This window comes from Anopheles arabiensis, chromosome 2 (genome assembly GCF_016920715.1).
Source record: "Anopheles arabiensis isolate DONGOLA chromosome 2, AaraD3, whole genome shotgun sequence".
Lineage (NCBI taxonomy): Eukaryota > Metazoa > Arthropoda > Insecta > Diptera > Culicidae > Anopheles > Anopheles arabiensis.
The window spans coordinates 46,130,119-46,147,840 of NC_053517.1; the positions used below are offsets into that span (position 1 = coordinate 46,130,119).

General features: G+C 46.9%; 7 protein-coding genes across 7 annotated transcripts in view; 4 read left to right on the top strand and 3 right to left on the bottom strand.

Moving 5' to 3' along the window:
* Positions 1-728, bottom strand: part of LOC120893837 — a 37,477-nt gene extending 36,749 nt beyond the window's left edge. Inside the window, 1 exon segment of the mRNA XM_040295973.1 lies at positions 663-728. The gene's annotated coding sequence lies outside the window, so the exon portion shown is untranslated.
* A 2,542-nt stretch (positions 729-3,270) lies between these two features.
* On the top strand, positions 3,271-4,858 carry LOC120896268 (survival motor neuron protein). The gene is made up of 2 exons (XM_040300259.1): positions 3,271-3,409; positions 3,526-4,858. The coding sequence occupies exons 1-2, from the start codon at positions 3,386-3,388 to the stop codon at positions 4,441-4,443; spliced, it is 942 nt and encodes a 313-aa protein (XP_040156193.1). The 5' UTR covers positions 3,271-3,385; the 3' UTR covers positions 4,444-4,858.
* On the bottom strand, positions 4,695-6,497 carry LOC120896267 (katanin p60 ATPase-containing subunit A-like 2). Its single transcript, XM_040300258.1, has 2 exons — positions 6,361-6,497; positions 4,695-6,289 (listed from the first exon to the last, which is right to left on the bottom strand). Exons 1-2 carry the CDS (start codon positions 6,370-6,372, stop codon positions 4,880-4,882), a joined length of 1,422 nt encoding a protein of 473 aa, XP_040156192.1. The 5' UTR covers positions 6,373-6,497; the 3' UTR covers positions 4,695-4,879.
* Positions 6,498-8,091: 1,594 nt separating this feature from the next.
* Positions 8,092-9,961, top strand: LOC120894574 (putative serine protease K12H4.7). The gene is made up of 3 exons (XM_040297234.1): positions 8,092-8,569; positions 8,645-9,115; positions 9,198-9,961. Exons 1-3 carry the CDS (start codon positions 8,166-8,168, stop codon positions 9,811-9,813), a joined length of 1,491 nt encoding a protein of 496 aa, XP_040153168.1. The 5' UTR covers positions 8,092-8,165; the 3' UTR covers positions 9,814-9,961.
* On the bottom strand, positions 9,875-11,492 carry LOC120894575 (thymus-specific serine protease-like). The gene is made up of 2 exons (XM_040297236.1): positions 11,106-11,492; positions 9,875-11,030 (listed from the first exon to the last, which is right to left on the bottom strand). The coding sequence occupies exons 1-2, from the start codon at positions 11,420-11,422 to the stop codon at positions 9,938-9,940; spliced, it is 1,410 nt and encodes a 469-aa protein (XP_040153170.1). The 5' UTR covers positions 11,423-11,492; the 3' UTR covers positions 9,875-9,937.
* A 1,082-nt stretch (positions 11,493-12,574) lies between these two features.
* Positions 12,575-14,544, top strand: LOC120894605 (putative serine protease K12H4.7). The gene is made up of 2 exons (XM_040297291.1): positions 12,575-13,316; positions 13,388-14,544. The coding sequence occupies exons 1-2, from the start codon at positions 12,910-12,912 to the stop codon at positions 14,472-14,474; spliced, it is 1,494 nt and encodes a 497-aa protein (XP_040153225.1). The 5' UTR covers positions 12,575-12,909; the 3' UTR covers positions 14,475-14,544.
* A 577-nt stretch (positions 14,545-15,121) lies between these two features.
* On the top strand, positions 15,122-17,069 carry LOC120896194. The gene is made up of 2 exons (XM_040300155.1): positions 15,122-15,255; positions 15,336-17,069. The coding sequence occupies exons 1-2, from the start codon at positions 15,248-15,250 to the stop codon at positions 16,363-16,365; spliced, it is 1,038 nt and encodes a 345-aa protein (XP_040156089.1). The 5' UTR covers positions 15,122-15,247; the 3' UTR covers positions 16,366-17,069.
* The last annotated feature ends 653 nt before the right edge of the window (positions 17,070-17,722 follow it).

A 17,722-nucleotide genomic window follows, 5' to 3' on the forward strand; every position in this document is an offset into this window, starting at 1 on the left:
ACTCACTTTTCGTCTTCGGGTGATATGTGTGTGTGTTTTTGGTGCGGGCTGTTTGTTTGTTTCTCATGCAAACGGGGCAAAAAAAGGAGCAATCAAAAGAAAGCAAATGGATGGAAGAAAACGGCAATGTGCAAAATCTGACTAATAGCAATAAAATATTTCTCAAACCGATGCAAACTCCACCGCAGTGTAATCGAAACGTGGGGTATGGACGCCTATGCATGGGAGATTTTCGTTTTCCTCTCTTGCGCACCGAAATAAATGGATACAAATCAACAAATGCTACTGCTGCAAAAAAAAATCCTTAAAGCGATCGAATGGCGAACGAGATACGCATTGATTGAATTGAGTAATATGGCTGCCCCGATCATCGTCGATTTGGCATGAAGCTGAGACGATTACGTGCGAGACCCCGCGTAAGATGCAGACACACGATGATGATGTTGATGATGGTGATAATTAAACACATGCAGAAAGGCAGATCCGACATCTGTAAAGACACCGGAATTCGTGTCGGGCGGTAATGATTTGGGGGGAGTGAATTTGGCAAATGAATCGATCACGTCAAATATTAATTATTACGAACATATCCTACATAGGATGGTCCAATCGCGGTGTGGGTACACTTAGAGCACTTGGGTAGTAGCCAGTGTTTCACTTACACTCACACATTCATCCGCGGTTCTAATACTAATATTAAGGTTGTTCTTCTAAGCACACATTACCATCGTTGTCACTAGCAGTTGAACATGTATTGTTATTAACATGAATTTGCCACAATTAAAAGCACAATAACATGTGTATCGTGGCAATGCCGTGTTTCACATTTGGTCTAATCACACACACGCGCACTCTAAGCTTCTTATTTTACCCCATACACGTTTATCTCACACGCGCACTTACGCATCTCTAGCGCCGGCTTAAGCAAGGATGATCGAATCTTCAACGCGAATCCGCCGCGCACTCACATTCAAACAAACGCGCGCACCCGTGCACACACGCACACGCCACTCACACACACACACACCCGGGGGTCGTTAGCGGCTTTTGTTTTCCAATCTGGACGTGCTCTTCTCCTTCGAGGGCTCTCGTAGTCCCATCTGATGCGGCCAGCAGTCGTTCGGCGAATGGCACCCGGCTGGTGGCTGCGATCAGTCGGCACCTGTGTGCACCTTTTTTCCCACTACCACCTGTGTGTTCGTGTGTGTGTGTGTTCGGTACCTTTTGTTTCCATTGCTTACGCAGTTTTGTGCTGCTGCAGCGTGGTACCGTTGCCTAGCAACGTTTTGTTACTTGTGTTGAGCGCCACCATCCGGTTGTATGTGTGTCTAGCGAGTATTTTGGAGTTCTTTGTTGCGCGCCGTGGAAAATACATTTGCCACACGAGGTACACGCAAAGTTTCCCGGTTTTTTGTGTTTTTTCGTAATCCGTAGTATCTTTTACTGAAAGTACATGGTGAATGATTTTTTTGGGAATTGCACAAATTGGCAATGATTTTACGTTTGTTGTTAACGTTATTGTTTTAGTAAAGAAGAATTTCATCTAAATCCCCCAAAACGGTGGATGTTGAACCGTTCTGACTGTTTCCATTCTCGTATTACTGTATCACTCTTACTTTTCACATCTCAAGAACCGGCGCCAGGCAGCAATGCTATCGAATTTCCATCACGCTTCTCACGATTCTCAAACCCGGACCGAGCAGAGGCACTCTGCGCTTGGCAGACAGGTTGATGATGTTCACCGAAATTGAAGATACGATGCTCGGCTTCAAATGCTCTGCCAGCCGGAACAGATGGAGCAATTGAGTCGAGTGGTCGAGGTATCGTAAATAAAGGGTAAAGAAATACCCCAGAATCTTTCGGATTGAGATATGTATCTTTAGCACGAGGAAACAATTACAAACAGTTACAATTGTTTTAAAGTTTCTGCTTTAGAAACACTAATTGGAAGCATTCGTTGCATTAGAAATTGATAAAAGATAATAGCCATTTTATAAGGAAATAAAATAAAAAAGTCTTTAGGCCGGTCTCGTAGTACAGTCGTCAACTCGTACGACTTAACAACATGCCCGTCATGGGTTCAATCCCCAAATAGACCGCGCCGCCCTACGTAGGACTGACTATCCTGCTATGGGGGGGAATCAATTAGTCACTGAAAGCCTAAGCCCACAAGTGGGTACAGGCAGGCCTTGACCGACATCGGTTGTTGAGCCAAAGAAGAAGAAGAAGAAAATAAAAAATCCTTATTTTTATTAGATTTAATGCGAATTTTTAGAAATAAGTTTTGTTCTGTTTTAAATTCTGATCGTGTTTTTTTTCTTTGTGTAAATAAAAATAATCTAAAATTATTATCATTACCTACATCTTTTCTATTTGTTTTCAAATGCTACAAGGGAATCGAAAAAAGAGATGCTCTTGTTATATTTATTGCGGAAGGGAAAGACGTGTTACATCGCCGCAATGCTTATGAGTTGTGAACATAATGTTAAATATTCCGATTGTTGTAGGGGACTGTAATTTACTTTACTGCACCAGCACCTACAGAACTTTAGCGGTAAATGTGTGGAGAGATTTTCCGCTAGTGTGATACGTGATGTGCTCCAGTTCTCGCTGCAAGTAATGTGCAGTCAAAGGATGAGAGAATTACATGATTTAATTAACGAGAACAATGTGATCTTGATCCGGCGATCGTCACACGAAAGAAATGTGGGCCAAGAATGTTCTTATGGTGATGGCGCAATGTAAATGAGCGTTTTCCTGAACGAATTATGTTTCTATTGTTGATATTCGATATGCTCCTACCGATAAGAATTTGTTTTGCTCGATCATAAACATAGCCGTTCTTTTGGAGAAATAATAAACACAATTTTATATTGGACACCAAGAGGTATCGAATAGTGTGCATGAGGATTGAGCTTCGGTCCAGGTTTTGTAGGATCCGATCTATTTTCGATATCGATCTATCATCGTTTCTATAAAATACCGGTCAAACCTACTCAGCATTCAGTCAGGTTAATGATTTTTTTTTAAATCATAAAATGTTTCCCTAGCGCCAAAAAAATTGTCAAACTAGAAAAACTGTCCCAACGAAAACCATGTTAATTTAAAAATTGAAAAGCATGCTTACCAATTCAAACCCCCGTTTTGCAAATGCATTTTTGCATATTTTTTTCGTTTGGATTGAACCAAGCCGCACTGCTGGGCTTATCTCATGACCCTACTGGTCAAAACAGCATTTTCGAACTTCGAACACCACTAATTTTGACAGCTCGGTACACAAACAAACATCTGTCAAAACGTATATTGTAGGAAAAGTTGTGAGATTTTACCCAAAAATTACCATACTATTTTACTAACTAGTTTACCTGATTTTAAACCTCTTGTGATGAGTACAGGCGGCAGAAAATCGGTATGTACTGGTGTCGGTGTTTTTTCCCGCATACCCAAGCATATGCTCCACTCTTCCCAAGATCCGCCGTCCAAACAGGCGCTTTGTTTATGCTGTTGTATGCTGTCCCGTTTCAGCTCACGCCAAATGCTGCTCCGGAAGGGCAAGCGGAACCAGCCTCCGTACCACTGGGCGGTGCGATCGGTCGCGAGGACATTTGGGACGACAGTATTATCATCAAAAAGTATGACGCATCGCTGGCACTGATAAAGGCGGAAGTAGCGAAGCGGCTGGCCATGAACACGAACCGGGGCGGTCTGGCGGATGTGGCGGGCTGCAGCGGCCACAAGCCTCGCCGGCAGCAACACAAAGACAGCGATTCGACCGGAGGAGAAGCCACCGTCGGCACGCCGGAGCACGAGGAAAAGGGCGCGATGGAGATTTCTGAGCAGGAGCAAGGCACAGCGAACGGTCCACCAGCGACGGGCGCGTTCGAGATCGGTGACTACGTGCGAGCGACCTACGACGATGGGGTGGATTACGAGGCGAAAATCATTGGCTTTGGCAGCCATGGGGACTGTTTGATCCGGTACGTCGGGTACAACAACGAGCAGACGGTGTTGCTGGAGGAGCTGCTACCGTCCTGGGGGCGAAAGGCACGGCGGCAGCAGCGCGTTGAGGCGGCCGAAGCGGAAGCTGCCGGTGCCGACTCGCAGATGGACATTAGCGATGACGAGCGGTTCACGAAGCAGGCCAGCAAGATCAAGATTAACTTCGGACCGAACTTTGGACGATCGAGTATGGGCCAGGCGGCCGGCGGCAGGAGTGGACGATCTGGCATGTTGGGCCCCAGCATGTCCACAGCGTACATGGTTCCGCCACCTCCGCCGATGCCCCCGATGCTGGAAGACGCGGACGATGTAGAGTCGGAGAACCTGTCCGCCATGCTGATGTCGTGGTACATGAGCGGATACTACACCGGGCTCTACCATGGCCAGCGGATGTCTCAGCAGCAGCAGCAACACACGCAGCAGAAGCGGGCACGACAATCGTAATTTTGCTATGCTCGAGCGGAAACTGTAGGGTTGCTGTCGTCAAGTTTTAACGAGGTCATGGGAATTCTTACGGCGCAGCAAAGTGATAACTTTCGTTGAAGCGTCATTCGTTACTATTAGGCTTGTCGTGATGGGCATTGAACAATGCGAAATAATTAAATGGCACATTGCGAACAGTGTTCTATACTGTACCGTTACAACTTACATGCTTTCTTTCCCGCCCATTGCCAAGTTCCACTTTCATGATATCCTTTTTTATATTATTTAATCGTTTAAGTAAGTTGGTCAAAACCTGAAGTTCGAGAAAAAAAAAAACAGAGAGAGCAGGATCAATCACAGGATCAACGAAAGACATACAGAAAAGAGTTAAAATATACCAGGCTTGCTAATATGCTGCCAGTGTGGGCGTTAAAAAGTTCGTCCTTTTCATTTCCGCTCAGTCCACAAGCTGCGTTCCGTAACGTTGATTCCAGTCACGATGCTTCTGCGCCAATTCCACGCAACCAGGACGCAACTGTTCAAAAGCTTTGCGCAGCATCGAATATTGAAGCTCTTCCTGGTCCGCCGCTCGGTTCGTGTTCGATCGACGCTCGTTGATCCTGTTCCTCAGCAGCATCATGGACGCTTCCTTGCACGCGAGTCGAACCTCATCACCCGTCCATCCCTCCGAAAGCGTTACAAGTTGCTGTATCTCCTGCTCGGGCCATGCGGTAACGGTCGGGAGCAGATGCTCGATCAGCTCCTTCCGTCCATCGGCCGTCGGTAAATCGACGAGAATTTTGCGCTCAAACCGTCGCAGAAAGGCCGGATCCAGCTCCCACGGCAGGTTGGTGCTGGCCAGCAGAAACACCCGGTCCCGATCGTGCGCCGTAGGAGCAGCCGTTTCGTTGGCTGCACTTTCCAACCCATCGATAAGCGACAGGAACTCGTTCTTGAAACGCTTCGATGCTTCGTGCTCCCGAATGGTGTCACGCCGCGACGCCAAACTGTCAAACTCGTCGATGAAGATAATGGACGGGGCGTAAAATTTGGCCACCTCGTACAGCACCCGGATCAGCTTCTCTGATTCACCGCGCCACTTCGATATGAGCGTGCTGGCCGTGGTGCTGAAGAACGTCACCGATTCGCGCGTTTCCGAGCACAGCGTTCGCGCTAGCAGGGTTTTCCCAGTTCCCGGCGCTCCGTGCAGCAGCACACAGCGCCACGGCTGAGCCAGTCCCACGAACAGTTCCGGATGCTCGAGCGGAGCGATGACACTCTCCTTCAGCACCTTGATAGGACCGGCCAGTCCCTTAATGCTTGACCAGCGCTGGCGTAGGTCCCTGCGGATCAAATCCCTACAGACTTCCTCCGCAAGGTCCTTCCATTCGCTGGTAAAGTGGTCCTGCAGCCGTACTAGCAGCTTCGGATTGGCGTACGGCACCGCCGGGGAGGTGTGTCCTTCGAGGTGTTCGGCGGGATTGGCCGCCGTTATACGAAGTGCCTGCATCTCATCGCCCACATTGGTGATCGAATTCAACGGATCCTTGCCATCCGGTTTGGGGACTGCGGGCAGCGGAGGCTTACGTCTCGCTCCGGACAGCTTCCGGTGTGCCGTTGGCAGGGGTCCGATGGATTCGGTGCGCTTTACAATGCGTGGCTGCTTGCCGAACTTGAGCAGGAAGTAGCTACAAAAGTCCTGGTAGATGGTATCGAGGTCAATGTTATCGCACACCTCGTATTCGCTCGTTAGGTTCGTCTCGTCGACTAGTGCCTGTCGGGTTTGATGGAGCCCCATGGTGGACAGATAGTTCGCCACAAGGTACAGTATGTTGCGTCGTCGTTCATAAATGCTGCGACGATCTTGCTGCAAATGAAGGAACGAAAGCGCATAAAATACACCATTACTCCAGCACAAACAAATGCCACATATTTTACCTCAAAAGACATGATTACTTCTGTTATATGGACTTTTTAAAGCAATATAGTGAAAAATCACTGAAAAAAAAACAATTTTGAACACTGTCTTGGCTGGATCTCGATTAAAACTGCCCAAAGAAATAGAGGAACCAGTATTGGTGGGAATCATCATACCAGTTACTATGTTTGTTATTCATAGCAACGGAAACTAACAAAAAACTGTTTTGAGGGACGAGTCCTTCGCGCGTATTGATACGCTTTATTGCGTGTCTTTCTACCAGGAACAGGGGGTGCAAGACCTCGAACGATTCGATGAATGTTTAAATGCTATTTTATTCATCATTAAACTGTGTATCGATTTTATAGGATAGATAAATAAAAAAGAGACTTTTTAGGGAAAGACCGTTGTTACGGGTAACAAGGTAAAGATACGCACGGTGATAGAAAGCGTACGCTAGTCAGTCTGATCCGGTTCTAGAGCTCACCCATAGGTCTAGGGTGACACATCATCTAGGTATATTGGTGCAAAGGTTGTAGCTTCTCATCATTTTTTTTTACACCATATCATAGATTGGTTAAACCACGCAACTCTCTCTTGTATTTTACTCCTGATAACACATTTACTCTTTAGAAGCCAAAGTGCGATATATTCCCATCGAAACTGTTCCTCTGTAGCAAGAGATGACATATTCTTCAGACTATTCATACACAGCAGGAACTTAGCTCTACCAGTTCTGGGTCTAGAATAAAGGCAAGCTCATAAAGCACCAAAAGGAGCAAAAATTGCTCATTTTCAAGATCAAGAGTAGTGAAAAGCTCGGCAGTGAGCATTTACAACGTCAGTGGAGTTACTTTGGAGTTACAGTTGGTAGGCCCAAACTGAGGTGACAAGATGGCGTGGAGGCGTCCGCCATTAAGACCGGAATAACGGACTGGCAGACGAAGGCGCGAGACCCTGAGCGGTTTCGGACACTCCTGAGGTAGGCCAAGACCGCAAAGCGGTTGAAGCGCCGGATAAGTAAGCAAGTAAGGAGTTACTTTAGGAGTAATTGTCTCTACTCTAGGAGAAGCAAGCCGTTGTGCGAGTCGATAACTCCAGCCACTTGGTAGGATGTTCGATGCTATATAAGACTTCATGAGTAGTAAAACATCCCTCCCTTATCAAAGTTCGGACTTCCAGAAAGTTTTTGTCTCGGATTTATCAATGGAATTATTGCTGCGGCATGATTCATTTGGGTGCCCATGATGTCCTCTGCTAAACCCGGAAAATTTAAATTATCGACGAAGCAATAAGAACCAATCGTTTTTGCGGTAGAACAAAACGGAAAGATAATATATTACACCATCGGAAGTTCTATTACAATGCTATAAATGATCTTCTATCTTATCTTAGCTAAAACGATGTTTCTTTTTTACGAACCGGAAGAGGAATGATGTTGCCGTTCAGGCCATAAGACAATTATATTTTAGTTGTATTATCGAGTATGAGATAAGTGCACACATCTTAATACCCGTCCAATCAATGTGGTGGCGGTGTAATAAGAGAACTTTTATGACTAGTGAGACGCACGCCTCCTGAAGAATTTGAGCGAAATGGTCAACTGTTAGAGGGCATCAAACGGTCAATCTGTTTTGAGCCATTAGACAGGGCAAGATAGGAAGATGGTTTTTATAGTACCAGTTCGGCGAACGGCCAAAGGCTGCCATATCTCTACCGGCTGGTCTATTGCTTATATAAAAGCCATTCTCCCCAACCTGCTCCACGAATACATAGGTCCACCATCACAGTGCGTGGATGGGGATAGTGAATAGTGGATTTCAAAATGAAGATTCTAGTGGTACTATTGCTTGCCGCATGTGGCACAGCTCTCGCAGCTAAACTCTCAACGCCTCCGAAAGCTCTGACACCATCGTTCCTGAACAGGTTGCGCAGTGCAACGGTCGGCTTGAAGCCATCGCAAAGGAATGCGAATATCACGGAGGAGTTTTTCACTACCGAGGTAGACCACTTCAACAATCAGGACCTGACAACATGGAGCAACCGCTATTTGGCGCTGATGGATCACTTTGTTGAGGGAGGACCGATGCTGATCTTTCTTACCGGCGATGCACCGCTCGATCCTTCCATGATCGACGATGGTACTCTGATTAACGAAATGGCGCGTGATTTGGGCGGCGCAGTCTTTGCGCTCGAAACGCGATTCTACGGCAAAAGTCAACCGGTGGGGTAAGTGAGAACCGAGATAATAGTTGGGTTTTTTTTAACTAAAGTAACTAATTCCGTTGTCCATGCGATTTCCAGTGATCTTACGGTGGAGAGTTTGCGATTACTCAACACCGATCAGATCTTGGCTGATGTGGCCGACTTTGTAGTGCATCTGCGCCGCACCGTGATCAATAATCCATTCGCCCATCCACTGGTAACAGGTACCGGGCTGGGCGGTGGTTTGGCTACCTGGTTCCGGGTTAGGTACCCGCATCTGGTCGATGCTACTTGGTCTTCAAGTGGGTATATACAGGCGGTGTTTGATTTCCAGGAGTTCTCGTCGGGCTGGGCCGAAACGGCAATCACGGTGGGTAGCAATGAGTGCTACAATCGCATCTTCATTGCATTCCACGTAGCGCAGAACTTGATCGATGCCGGGTTCGGGGAGGTACTGTACGAGAAGTTTAATCTGTGTAGTCCGATCGATTCGGAGGATCGTATGGCCGTGGCTTACTTCTTCAGCGTGCTGATGACATCGATCGAGCTGTACACACTACGCAATGGAAAGTGAGTGTGGGCCATGGGAATGAACTGTGTTATCACAGACTAACTGATTGTTTTCCCATAATTATTCCCTTCCCTTCAACAGCGTCGATGAGTTTAAGACAGTTTGTGATGATATTACAAACAACGACTCTACGACCTCGCTGGATGCGTTCGCGAACTGGTTCAATCAACAGTTCGTCTCTGATGCCGGGTGCATCATAGTGAGTTTCGATCAGTTCATTGAAACGCTCAAAGAAACGTCCGCATCGACAGAAATCAGTATGGCTGGCGAACGGCAGTTCCTGTACCAACAGTGCACCGAGTACGGGTGGTTCATTACGACCGATTCTGACTTGCAACCATTCGGTGAGCGGGTGACGATGGAACTATACCTCGAGATGTGCCGGCGCGTCTTCGGCGACTGGATATCGCTCGAGCTGATGTTCCAGTCGACTACGCGCATGAACGAACGGTTCGGCGGCGATAGGCCGAACGTGATGCAGATCCACTTTACCAACGGTGCGTTTGATCCGTGGCGCTATTTGAGCGTAGTGTCCGATCTGAATGCGTACGCACTAGCTGATGTGATTCCGGGCGAGCTGGCTGGCGCTGACCTGGGCGCCATCTCGGAGGAAAACGATTCCACCGAGCTGGTTGAGGTGAAGCGTCGTCTGAAGGAACTGCTGGAAAGCTATCTATTCCCGTTCAATCCACGATAAAGCGATAACGATAAGGCGTGTTTGGAAGATGTTCTTATAATAATATACAACGACGCAGTACTACGGGTAGGGGAAGGTATTGTGATTTATTTAAACATAGGCAATATAAAAAAAAGATTTCCACCTAAGCGTGAATCGGTTCATAATCCTCAAAGATCCACGTGTCGATGAGCGTTCGCGTGCGCTCCTTGGCCGCAATCAACTCCTCCGAATCGTTCTCGTAGTCGATCGAGTCCAGATCGGGTGACACGAACGTGTCCGGGATGAGTGTGGCCGGCGCTTTGGGATTGAGATCCTCGAGCGGACTGCTAACGCGGTACGGATCGATGCCACCGTTGGTGAAATGGGCCCGCTCGATCGCTGGCTGCAGCCCACCGAAGCGTGTGTTGGTCGATTTCAGCTGCTTGAAGATCACGTCCTCTGTAAGCCATTCGCCGAACGCACGTTGGCACACCTTCACGAAAAAGTCCGGCCCGATCATGTTACCAAACGGTTGCTCCTCCGACTCGGATGTCGTGGGGAAAAAACCCTCCTCCGTGCACTGGAGATAGAGCCGTTGGCGGTGACCGGCCTGCAAGTTGGCAGCGTTAAAGTCCGTCTCGAGGTACCGCTCCATGTACCTGTCAAAGTTGAGGTGCACACACTGCTCGTACTGATGTTCGCGGGCAAACCAGTCAATCAGTGCGTTCAGGCTACTGTCCCGCTGCTGCTCCATCTCGGCGCACATTTCGCGGATCGAGTTGATGTTGCGCAGATGCAGCATCTCGAACTCGATGTCGTCCCGCAGACCGAGCAGGAATGCACGCACATCGAGATCGTTGTCGGTGTCGAGCGGTTCGCATAGATGGAACTCGGTCGAGAGCAGCTCGGCTAGCCCGAGGTGTGCCATGTTCTGCGCCACGCGGAACCCACTCCAGATGGTGCTGTAGCACGCGTCGCTACCGTACTGGCGGATGCTTTCCCCGAGCGCTTCGTTGTAGCCGGCGAACGCAAAATCAGCCTCGATGGCACCACTCGACACCCAGACACCGTCCACAAGGTGAGGATACTTCTGGCGGAACCAGGTGGCTAGGGCACCACCGTAAGCCGTACCCATCAGGATGACTTTCGCGTTCGGGTTGTAGGTGTACGTTTCCTTTAGGTAGGTGATCCACTCGGCCAAATCGGCCAGCGCCTGGTCGGCATTGAGGAAATCCAGATTCTCCGTCTCTGCATTTCTGTACAAGTGCAGCAAACAACACAAACCAGGCCTTGAGACATTCGTACTGGTACGGGTGACTTTGCATACTTACTCTACCGGTCGGCTATATCCGAAGTATCTCAGCTCGTTCGCAAACAGATAAGCGCCCTCGAGATACGCAATATCGTAAAACAGTCCTTCGGTGATCCATCGCGTCTGGATCGGCTCGGCGGCCCCGACCACAATGAAAATTGGTCCACGGGCGTATGCGTGCTCATCGTTGATGTAGTAGCGCATGGCGAACTTGTCCTGATTGCGCGGGTTGAAATGATCGACACGTGTCTCGAACCATGACTCACGCAACATACCGTGCGCCACGTCACTACACCCAATGGCAAAGGCCACCAGGATCGCAAGAAATCGTTTCATTGTAGTATACACACCCGGACACACTTAACACAACCTAACGAAATACTTCCAGTCAGCACCGTAGGCCACCATGGACTCTACACCGATCGGGCTACGGTGCCCTGGGGGTAGCTTTTATACCCTCCTGCCTTAAACCTCGCAGATTATCGAATCTGGTCCTATCGCACGCTACCGATAATCCCTCGGGCGTATCTCAGTTTCAGCTCTCTTTTGCAGCACTTTTGAAGGGACTGTGGGACGTATTAGGGCATGAAACGCCCTGCCAGATGCATCTAGCGATTCATTGTTAAGTGTGCGCATCGGTTGTTATTACAGCAGGATATGTAACAAACACACGAGTCCGCATGGAGTTCGTGAAGGTTCCCGTGAGCAATTCAATGTTAAACCCTTTACTTCCGTCCGTGGTCAATCGAGTCTGGGGATAAATAATTCGGCCGAGATAACTGGTATTATCAAATTTGCCCACCTAACACGATTAACCGATATCTATTATCGGAGGTTGTATTGAGTTTACGATTGTAACACCAGCACGCGAATGGGCATTCAGTGTGCAATTGGTTTTTTTTTGTGATAACGTTCAGAGTTGGAACATTTGGTTTTGAGAAGTTATGAGGTAAGAAGAAACGTTAGCGTGAACAATGAGTTCAGTTTGTATGTATTGCAATTATCTAGAGAAATGCCAAATCTATACGTTCCAAAAAGGGACATCAGCGGCTGTTTGTACAGTTTGACGTCAGGCAGACTGTCTATGAAGCTAAGATTAGAAATCATTACGATAAGATCGATATTATATACGTAACAAATCTGTTGAAGGGATGCAATTGGCGTGAAACGATAACTGATGCAATGATCTTCTCCTTCACATCTCTAATGTCTCTAATTCATACGAACCGTAGACACCTTTACCAGGTGTGTTGAGCATTGCATACCTTTAGGCGCTTTTAACATTATTGCAGTTTAGCGGTGCATAAATGGGACTTCAAACGAAGCGTAAACTTTAGGGTAAAATGGATTTCAGCCATATAATCAAATAATCTTTTGACGGGAAGTTTACTCTCTGTGATTTTGAAACCGCGTACCTTTTTATTATTAAAAAAACGGGTTTTTTAGGAAACTCAAAAAAATGGTTTCAATAAAAAAATTATTGCAGCACTATTTTGTAGCTTTTACAGTTTTGTAGACACATTCATTTCACAACAATAAAATGTTGCTTGGTTTGGACTACCAAACACAACCTTTTCCCTCGACGGAACAGAACAATAAATCTAGAGCATCAAATTCCTAAACATGAATTTCCCAAAATCGGTACGGTTATCGGTTGTTTCGTACCAGCGGTCATCTCCAATAACCCGATAACGATACCAACAATACAGCCCGCAATCCATGTCCACAATCCTATCTGCCGCCAAGCACAAGCAAAAAAGACCGCTCTGGACAACACTTTATAAGCAACCGTGCGTACGCCACCGAGCCGTATAACCTCCAACATGAGGCTGTTGAAAGTGATCCCCTTTGCGTTGCTGCTCGTAGCACTAGTGGCAGCGGTACCGACCCAAGAGCGGAGTACTCGGCTCCTAGGTACCCTTCAGCGACACTTGGCTAGGCCAGCAATTCCAGAAGGTTTTGTGCCGCGTAACGAAAACACTACCGGAGGACGGTTCCGTACCAAGATCGATCACTTCAACCCACAGAACAGGGATACGTTTGAGTTTAGCTACTTTTCAAACAATGAGTTCTACCGGCCTGGTGGACCCATCTTCATTTTCGTCGGTGGCAACTTTGCCATGACGACGTACTACATCGAGCATGGGTTGCTGTATGACACGGCCGCCCGCGATGGCGCCTGGCTGTTCACGAACGAACATCGATACTATGGAGCGAGTACTCCGGTGCCGTAAGTAGATCTAGTCCGTTTGTAACTTAGGGTTCTGAGGATGTTGCAAGTAATAAATGATTTGTCTTTAGCGACTACTCGACGGAAAATCTGCGCTTCCTCAAGTCCGAGCAAGCACTAATGGATCTGATTGAGTGGATCGATTACCTGCGCAACACCGTAGTGGGTGATCCGAACGCGAAAGTCGTCCTGATGGGCACGGGATACGCTGGAGCATTGGCGACGTGGGCCCGCCAACGATTCCCCAGCATCATCGACGGTGCCTGGGGCGCAGGTGCGACCGTTCTGGCCAGTTTCGACTTCCAGGAGCATGCTGGAGATATTGGTGAACTGATTCGCCGTTTCGGTGGCAATGAGTGCTACAGCATGATCTGGGTTGCCTTCCGCACCGCCCAATATCTGATCGATGCGGGACTGGATCAAACGGTTACGAGCCTGCTAAACACCTGCGAGCCCATCGAGCCGGGTAAGCTGCTCGATGTGGAGACACTGTTCTACCACCTGAAGCTGGCCATCCAGGAAGCGATGCTGGGACAGCAAAGCACTGCCAAGATACGGGATGTGTGTGAAGTCATGATGAACAGTACGGAGGAAACGGCCCTGCATGATCTTGCCGGTTGGCTGAACGTGTACTATGCAAACCTTCCCTGCAATCCGTTCGACTTCGATACAAACATGGAGGCGGCACAGGTGCTGCAGCCAGGTGCACCGGAAAATGCACTGCTGGGATTGCGCCAGACCCAGTACCAAGCATGCACTGAGTTCGGCTGGTTCCGGACGACGGACTTGGACGAGCAGCCGTTCGGTGATCGGGTGACGATGCACTTCTTCCTCTCCGCCTGCCGAGCCCTGTTCGGTGAGTGGGTCACCGATGCCGTCATCTACGAGGGTGTGCGGCTGACCAATCTGCACTACGGCGGACAGGATCCGCGCTCCACGAATGTGCTGTTTACGAATGGGGAGTTTGATCCGAACCGGCTGGTGTCGATCACGAGCTACATCAATCCGCTTAGCTATGCGTATGTGGTACCGAACGAGTTCCTGTACTCTGAAATTTACTCCATCGCGGAGGAGGACTCGACAGAGCTGGTTACGATTAAGCAAAGTATTCAGTCATTCATTGGCCTTTGGCTAGGCGATGGAATAACTCCCGTTTGAGCAGAATATCAGAGTAATAAAAAATGGAAATGGTAATGTTGAAATAAAACCCGATACTAAATCATTCTAATGAAGAGCTTGTTCTGATGAATAAAAGATAAAAAAATATTTCACCAAAGTGTAATGATCACCATGTTGTAACATGTCGTTGTATATAGTCGTTCAATCGCTTGTAAAAATACATTCAAAAACTACCAAACGATGTTCTGTAACGTACATCAACCCAAAATAAAGATAGATAAAAGGCCGCCATACACAGGGGCTGTTTCCAAAATTGTATTGCCTTGTTCGTATGTCCACAAGACTACCAGCGATAGAACAGCTTGTCTTCAATATTCTCCGTCCTGCGGGAGCGTAAAGTAACAACACATGATTTTGCTACGTTACAACTCTCTTATCAAGAGCCTGTTTTTTTTTTTTATTTTCAGTAACAGTTGGCTTACGATTTACCATCTCAAGGTCATCCTCCGTTGCGGAAGAAGCAGCTTCTAGTGCGAATTTCATCTAAAATCGGAACTACATGAATGGCACATATGTTACATTCACAACATGTCTGTGTTTAATTACAACTACAACGACGCGTTGCGTGCCGATGGTAAACCTCACATCTACTAATCCTTCCATGTATTCCATCATTCTGCGGCTGTGGGTATGATCGCGTACTTGCCGTCCCGTCGCCTGTTATCAGTGAGCATTGGAACCGCCAACGACGCAGTTGGCTTGGATTTGGGAATACAGTGTGTGATTGTTGATCGCGTAGTAATTCATTCAAAATGAGAAGGTTAATAAGCATCTCGAGCATAAAGAGTGGTGGTGAAAAGTATCGTTAAACGTATGTTTTCTGTTATTTCTTTTTCACAGATACATTCGACTGTTAGCGTTGCTAGCGCTCTGTTCAGTAGCTTCAGGCTACGTTTACCGGTGTGAGCCGGGAACCGAACCTACCGTGTGCAGCATTTGGAATCTGCAGTACGATTCGAAGGCTCTGGTGAAACATCCCGACAAGCTACCGTCTGTCCAGTATCCTTCCACCGTGCGCACGGTACGGCTCTTGTTCGAGAAGTACTACTACAACCGCCAGCAGCAACTGACTCGGTACGATACGACGCTGCACACAACAGTGCTACACAATCCGCCCAACTTGCAGATTTGCGATACCCGGTTGCGACAGCTGGTCATGCCACCCAGTCTCCAGGTCGGTTATCTTACCGACAACATGATCTCGACGATCGAAATCGAACCGGACAAGACGTACGCAGTGCGCTACCTCGATCTGTCACACAACAGCTTGAGGAACATTGCCAATTTGTCTGTGCTGGTGCAGCTACAAACGCTCAATCTAGAAGCAAATGGTATAACTACGCTCAACACGTCCGTGTTTACACGTATGGTAAACCTTACATATCTGTACCTTGGGGATAACAGCTTTAGTACCATCGATTTGCGCCCACTGCCGAAGGGATTGTCCGTGCTGTGGCTGCTACGGAACGATTTGCGCGAACTCAGCCTGACCGGTGTCTCGATGGGTGCGCTGCGCGAACTCGACCTGGAGGCAAACTCGCTCCAAACGCTCGATCTTGCTGCACTGTTTGCCGCCTTTCCGGCGCTCCAGGTGTTACCGATCGCGTACAACTCATTCCCCAAGGAGGAAGCGGAACGCATCATCGCGGATCTGAAGCGGCACAATGTGACCTACTCCGTTGGGATGGAGCGGATGTATCAGGAGGGCTGCGATTCGGACGAATACAGCGTGGACAGTCTGTGCTTTACCGAAACCCTGCTCGGCGCGCGATCGTTTTGGAAGGGCATCTTTCTGCTAGTGATGGCTGTGCTGGTGGTGTGTATGTTTGGGTTTAGCGTGCGCTGGATCTGGTACCAGATGCGCTACTGAAGGAGGCCTCACCAAGGGGCTATGTGTCTGTGTGTGTGTGTGTGTATGTGTAGTCTATTGTGATAGTGCAAAAGGGTGGCAAGGGTGAAGCTTACGTGTATATGGGTTGTGCTGATAAAATCAAGTGCAAACCGAAACCAGTGTTTAGAATTGAGGTTTCAGAATACATATTCGTATGTAAAGTGAATGCGTTCATTAAGCAAAACTGATTCAAGAATAATCGAATAAAATTATAACCATATTATAAAGAGTGACTAACTATAAAAATCTCGTACGATTTTCATACATTCATAATGAGCAGTAACAAGGAAGCGTACGTTTTGTTTATTGTCTATTGCGGTGTTTGAAATATGAGAAATCGCAGTACTGGAGTTATCAATCAATCAAGCGAATTGCATTCCTAAGCAAACCTTACAGATTAAAGTTCTACTAATGTAACTCTGCAAGTCCTAGCGTTAATTAATGCGTTATGCTGTTTGCTTTCCGTTAAGCCAGTTTTGTAGAGAGGGAGAGAGAGATAATAGGTGTGACTTTTAGAGCAATTGTAGTTGTATACCTATAGGTTCTTGAATAGAGTGACCTCATAATGAGGTTTTTTAGCGACGACCTTTTTGAATAGGGTGTATGAATAGATTAGGAAAGTGTATTGCTAAACTTGATAGGCAGACAAGTTGAATAAATGATGAGCGTATGAAAAAATGAAATTTATTGATTTATATCCCTACCTTCCTACCTGATATTGATTTACAGTCGTTGCCGCTAAATTTTGACTCTAACTCACCTATTTTTGTCTCAAAGGCACCTATTTTTGACAGCGTGTCACGATTTTTGCCTCGAAGGCATCAATTTTTGACAGTGCGCATCAATTTTTGCTTTATTTACAAAATTTTACGTAATTTCTGAAACTGTGTGTTCTGAAATGATTGAAATTAAGTTAAGTAGTGAATAATTTTATTGATAGAATTTAAAATAAAACTAAAGTTTTGCCAATTTTGGAAGATTTAATGGAGTGAAAAATATTTGCCATGTATTTTAGGTCGAAAACAAAAGCTTTAAAATTTCTAAAATTTCATCATTTTTTCTCAAGAAACAATCAATTTACACAGTTTTTGTATTTTTAATTAGATGTGGAATAACAATTGTTCAAAATCTGCTTAAATACCTTGTAAAATTGTCATGATTCCTACAGGAGTCAAAAATTGATGACTTACAGACAAAAATAGGTGCGTTAGAGTCAAAAATTGATGCGCACTGTCAAAAATTGATGCCTTAGGGCCAAAATTAGGTGGCAACGACTGTATATCCAATTTATATAAAATTGATGTTTCAAGGAAATTTATAAAGGCTACAGGAGATG

Excerpts from the sequence above, each read along its gene's own strand:
- LOC120896268 (XM_040300259.1), top strand. The coding sequence starts at position 3,386 with ATGAGTACAGGCGGCAGAAAATCG. Across the intron at positions 3,410-3,525 it reads GTACAGGCGGCAGAAAATCG|CTCACGCCAAATGCTGCTCC; the intron begins GTATGTACTGGT and ends GTCCCGTTTCAG.
- LOC120894574 (XM_040297234.1), top strand. The coding sequence starts at position 8,166 with ATGAAGATTCTAGTGGTACTATTGCTTGCCGCATGTGGCACAGCTCTC. Across the intron at positions 8,570-8,644 it reads GGCAAAAGTCAACCGGTGGG|TGATCTTACGGTGGAGAGTT; the intron begins GTAAGTGAGAAC and ends TGCGATTTCCAG. Across the intron at positions 9,116-9,197 it reads TACACACTACGCAATGGAAA|CGTCGATGAGTTTAAGACAG; the intron begins GTGAGTGTGGGC and ends TCCCTTCAACAG.
- LOC120894575 (XM_040297236.1), bottom strand. The coding sequence starts at position 11,422 with ATGAAACGATTTCTTGCGATCCTGGTGGCCTTTGCCATTGGGTGTAGT. Across the intron at positions 11,031-11,105 it reads GGATATAGCCGACCGGTAGA|AAATGCAGAGACGGAGAATC; the intron begins GTAAGTATGCAA and ends GCACTTGTACAG.
- LOC120894605 (XM_040297291.1), top strand. The coding sequence starts at position 12,910 with ATGAGGCTGTTGAAAGTGATCCCCTTTGCGTTGCTGCTCGTAGCACTA. Across the intron at positions 13,317-13,387 it reads GGAGCGAGTACTCCGGTGCC|CGACTACTCGACGGAAAATC; the intron begins GTAAGTAGATCT and ends ATTTGTCTTTAG.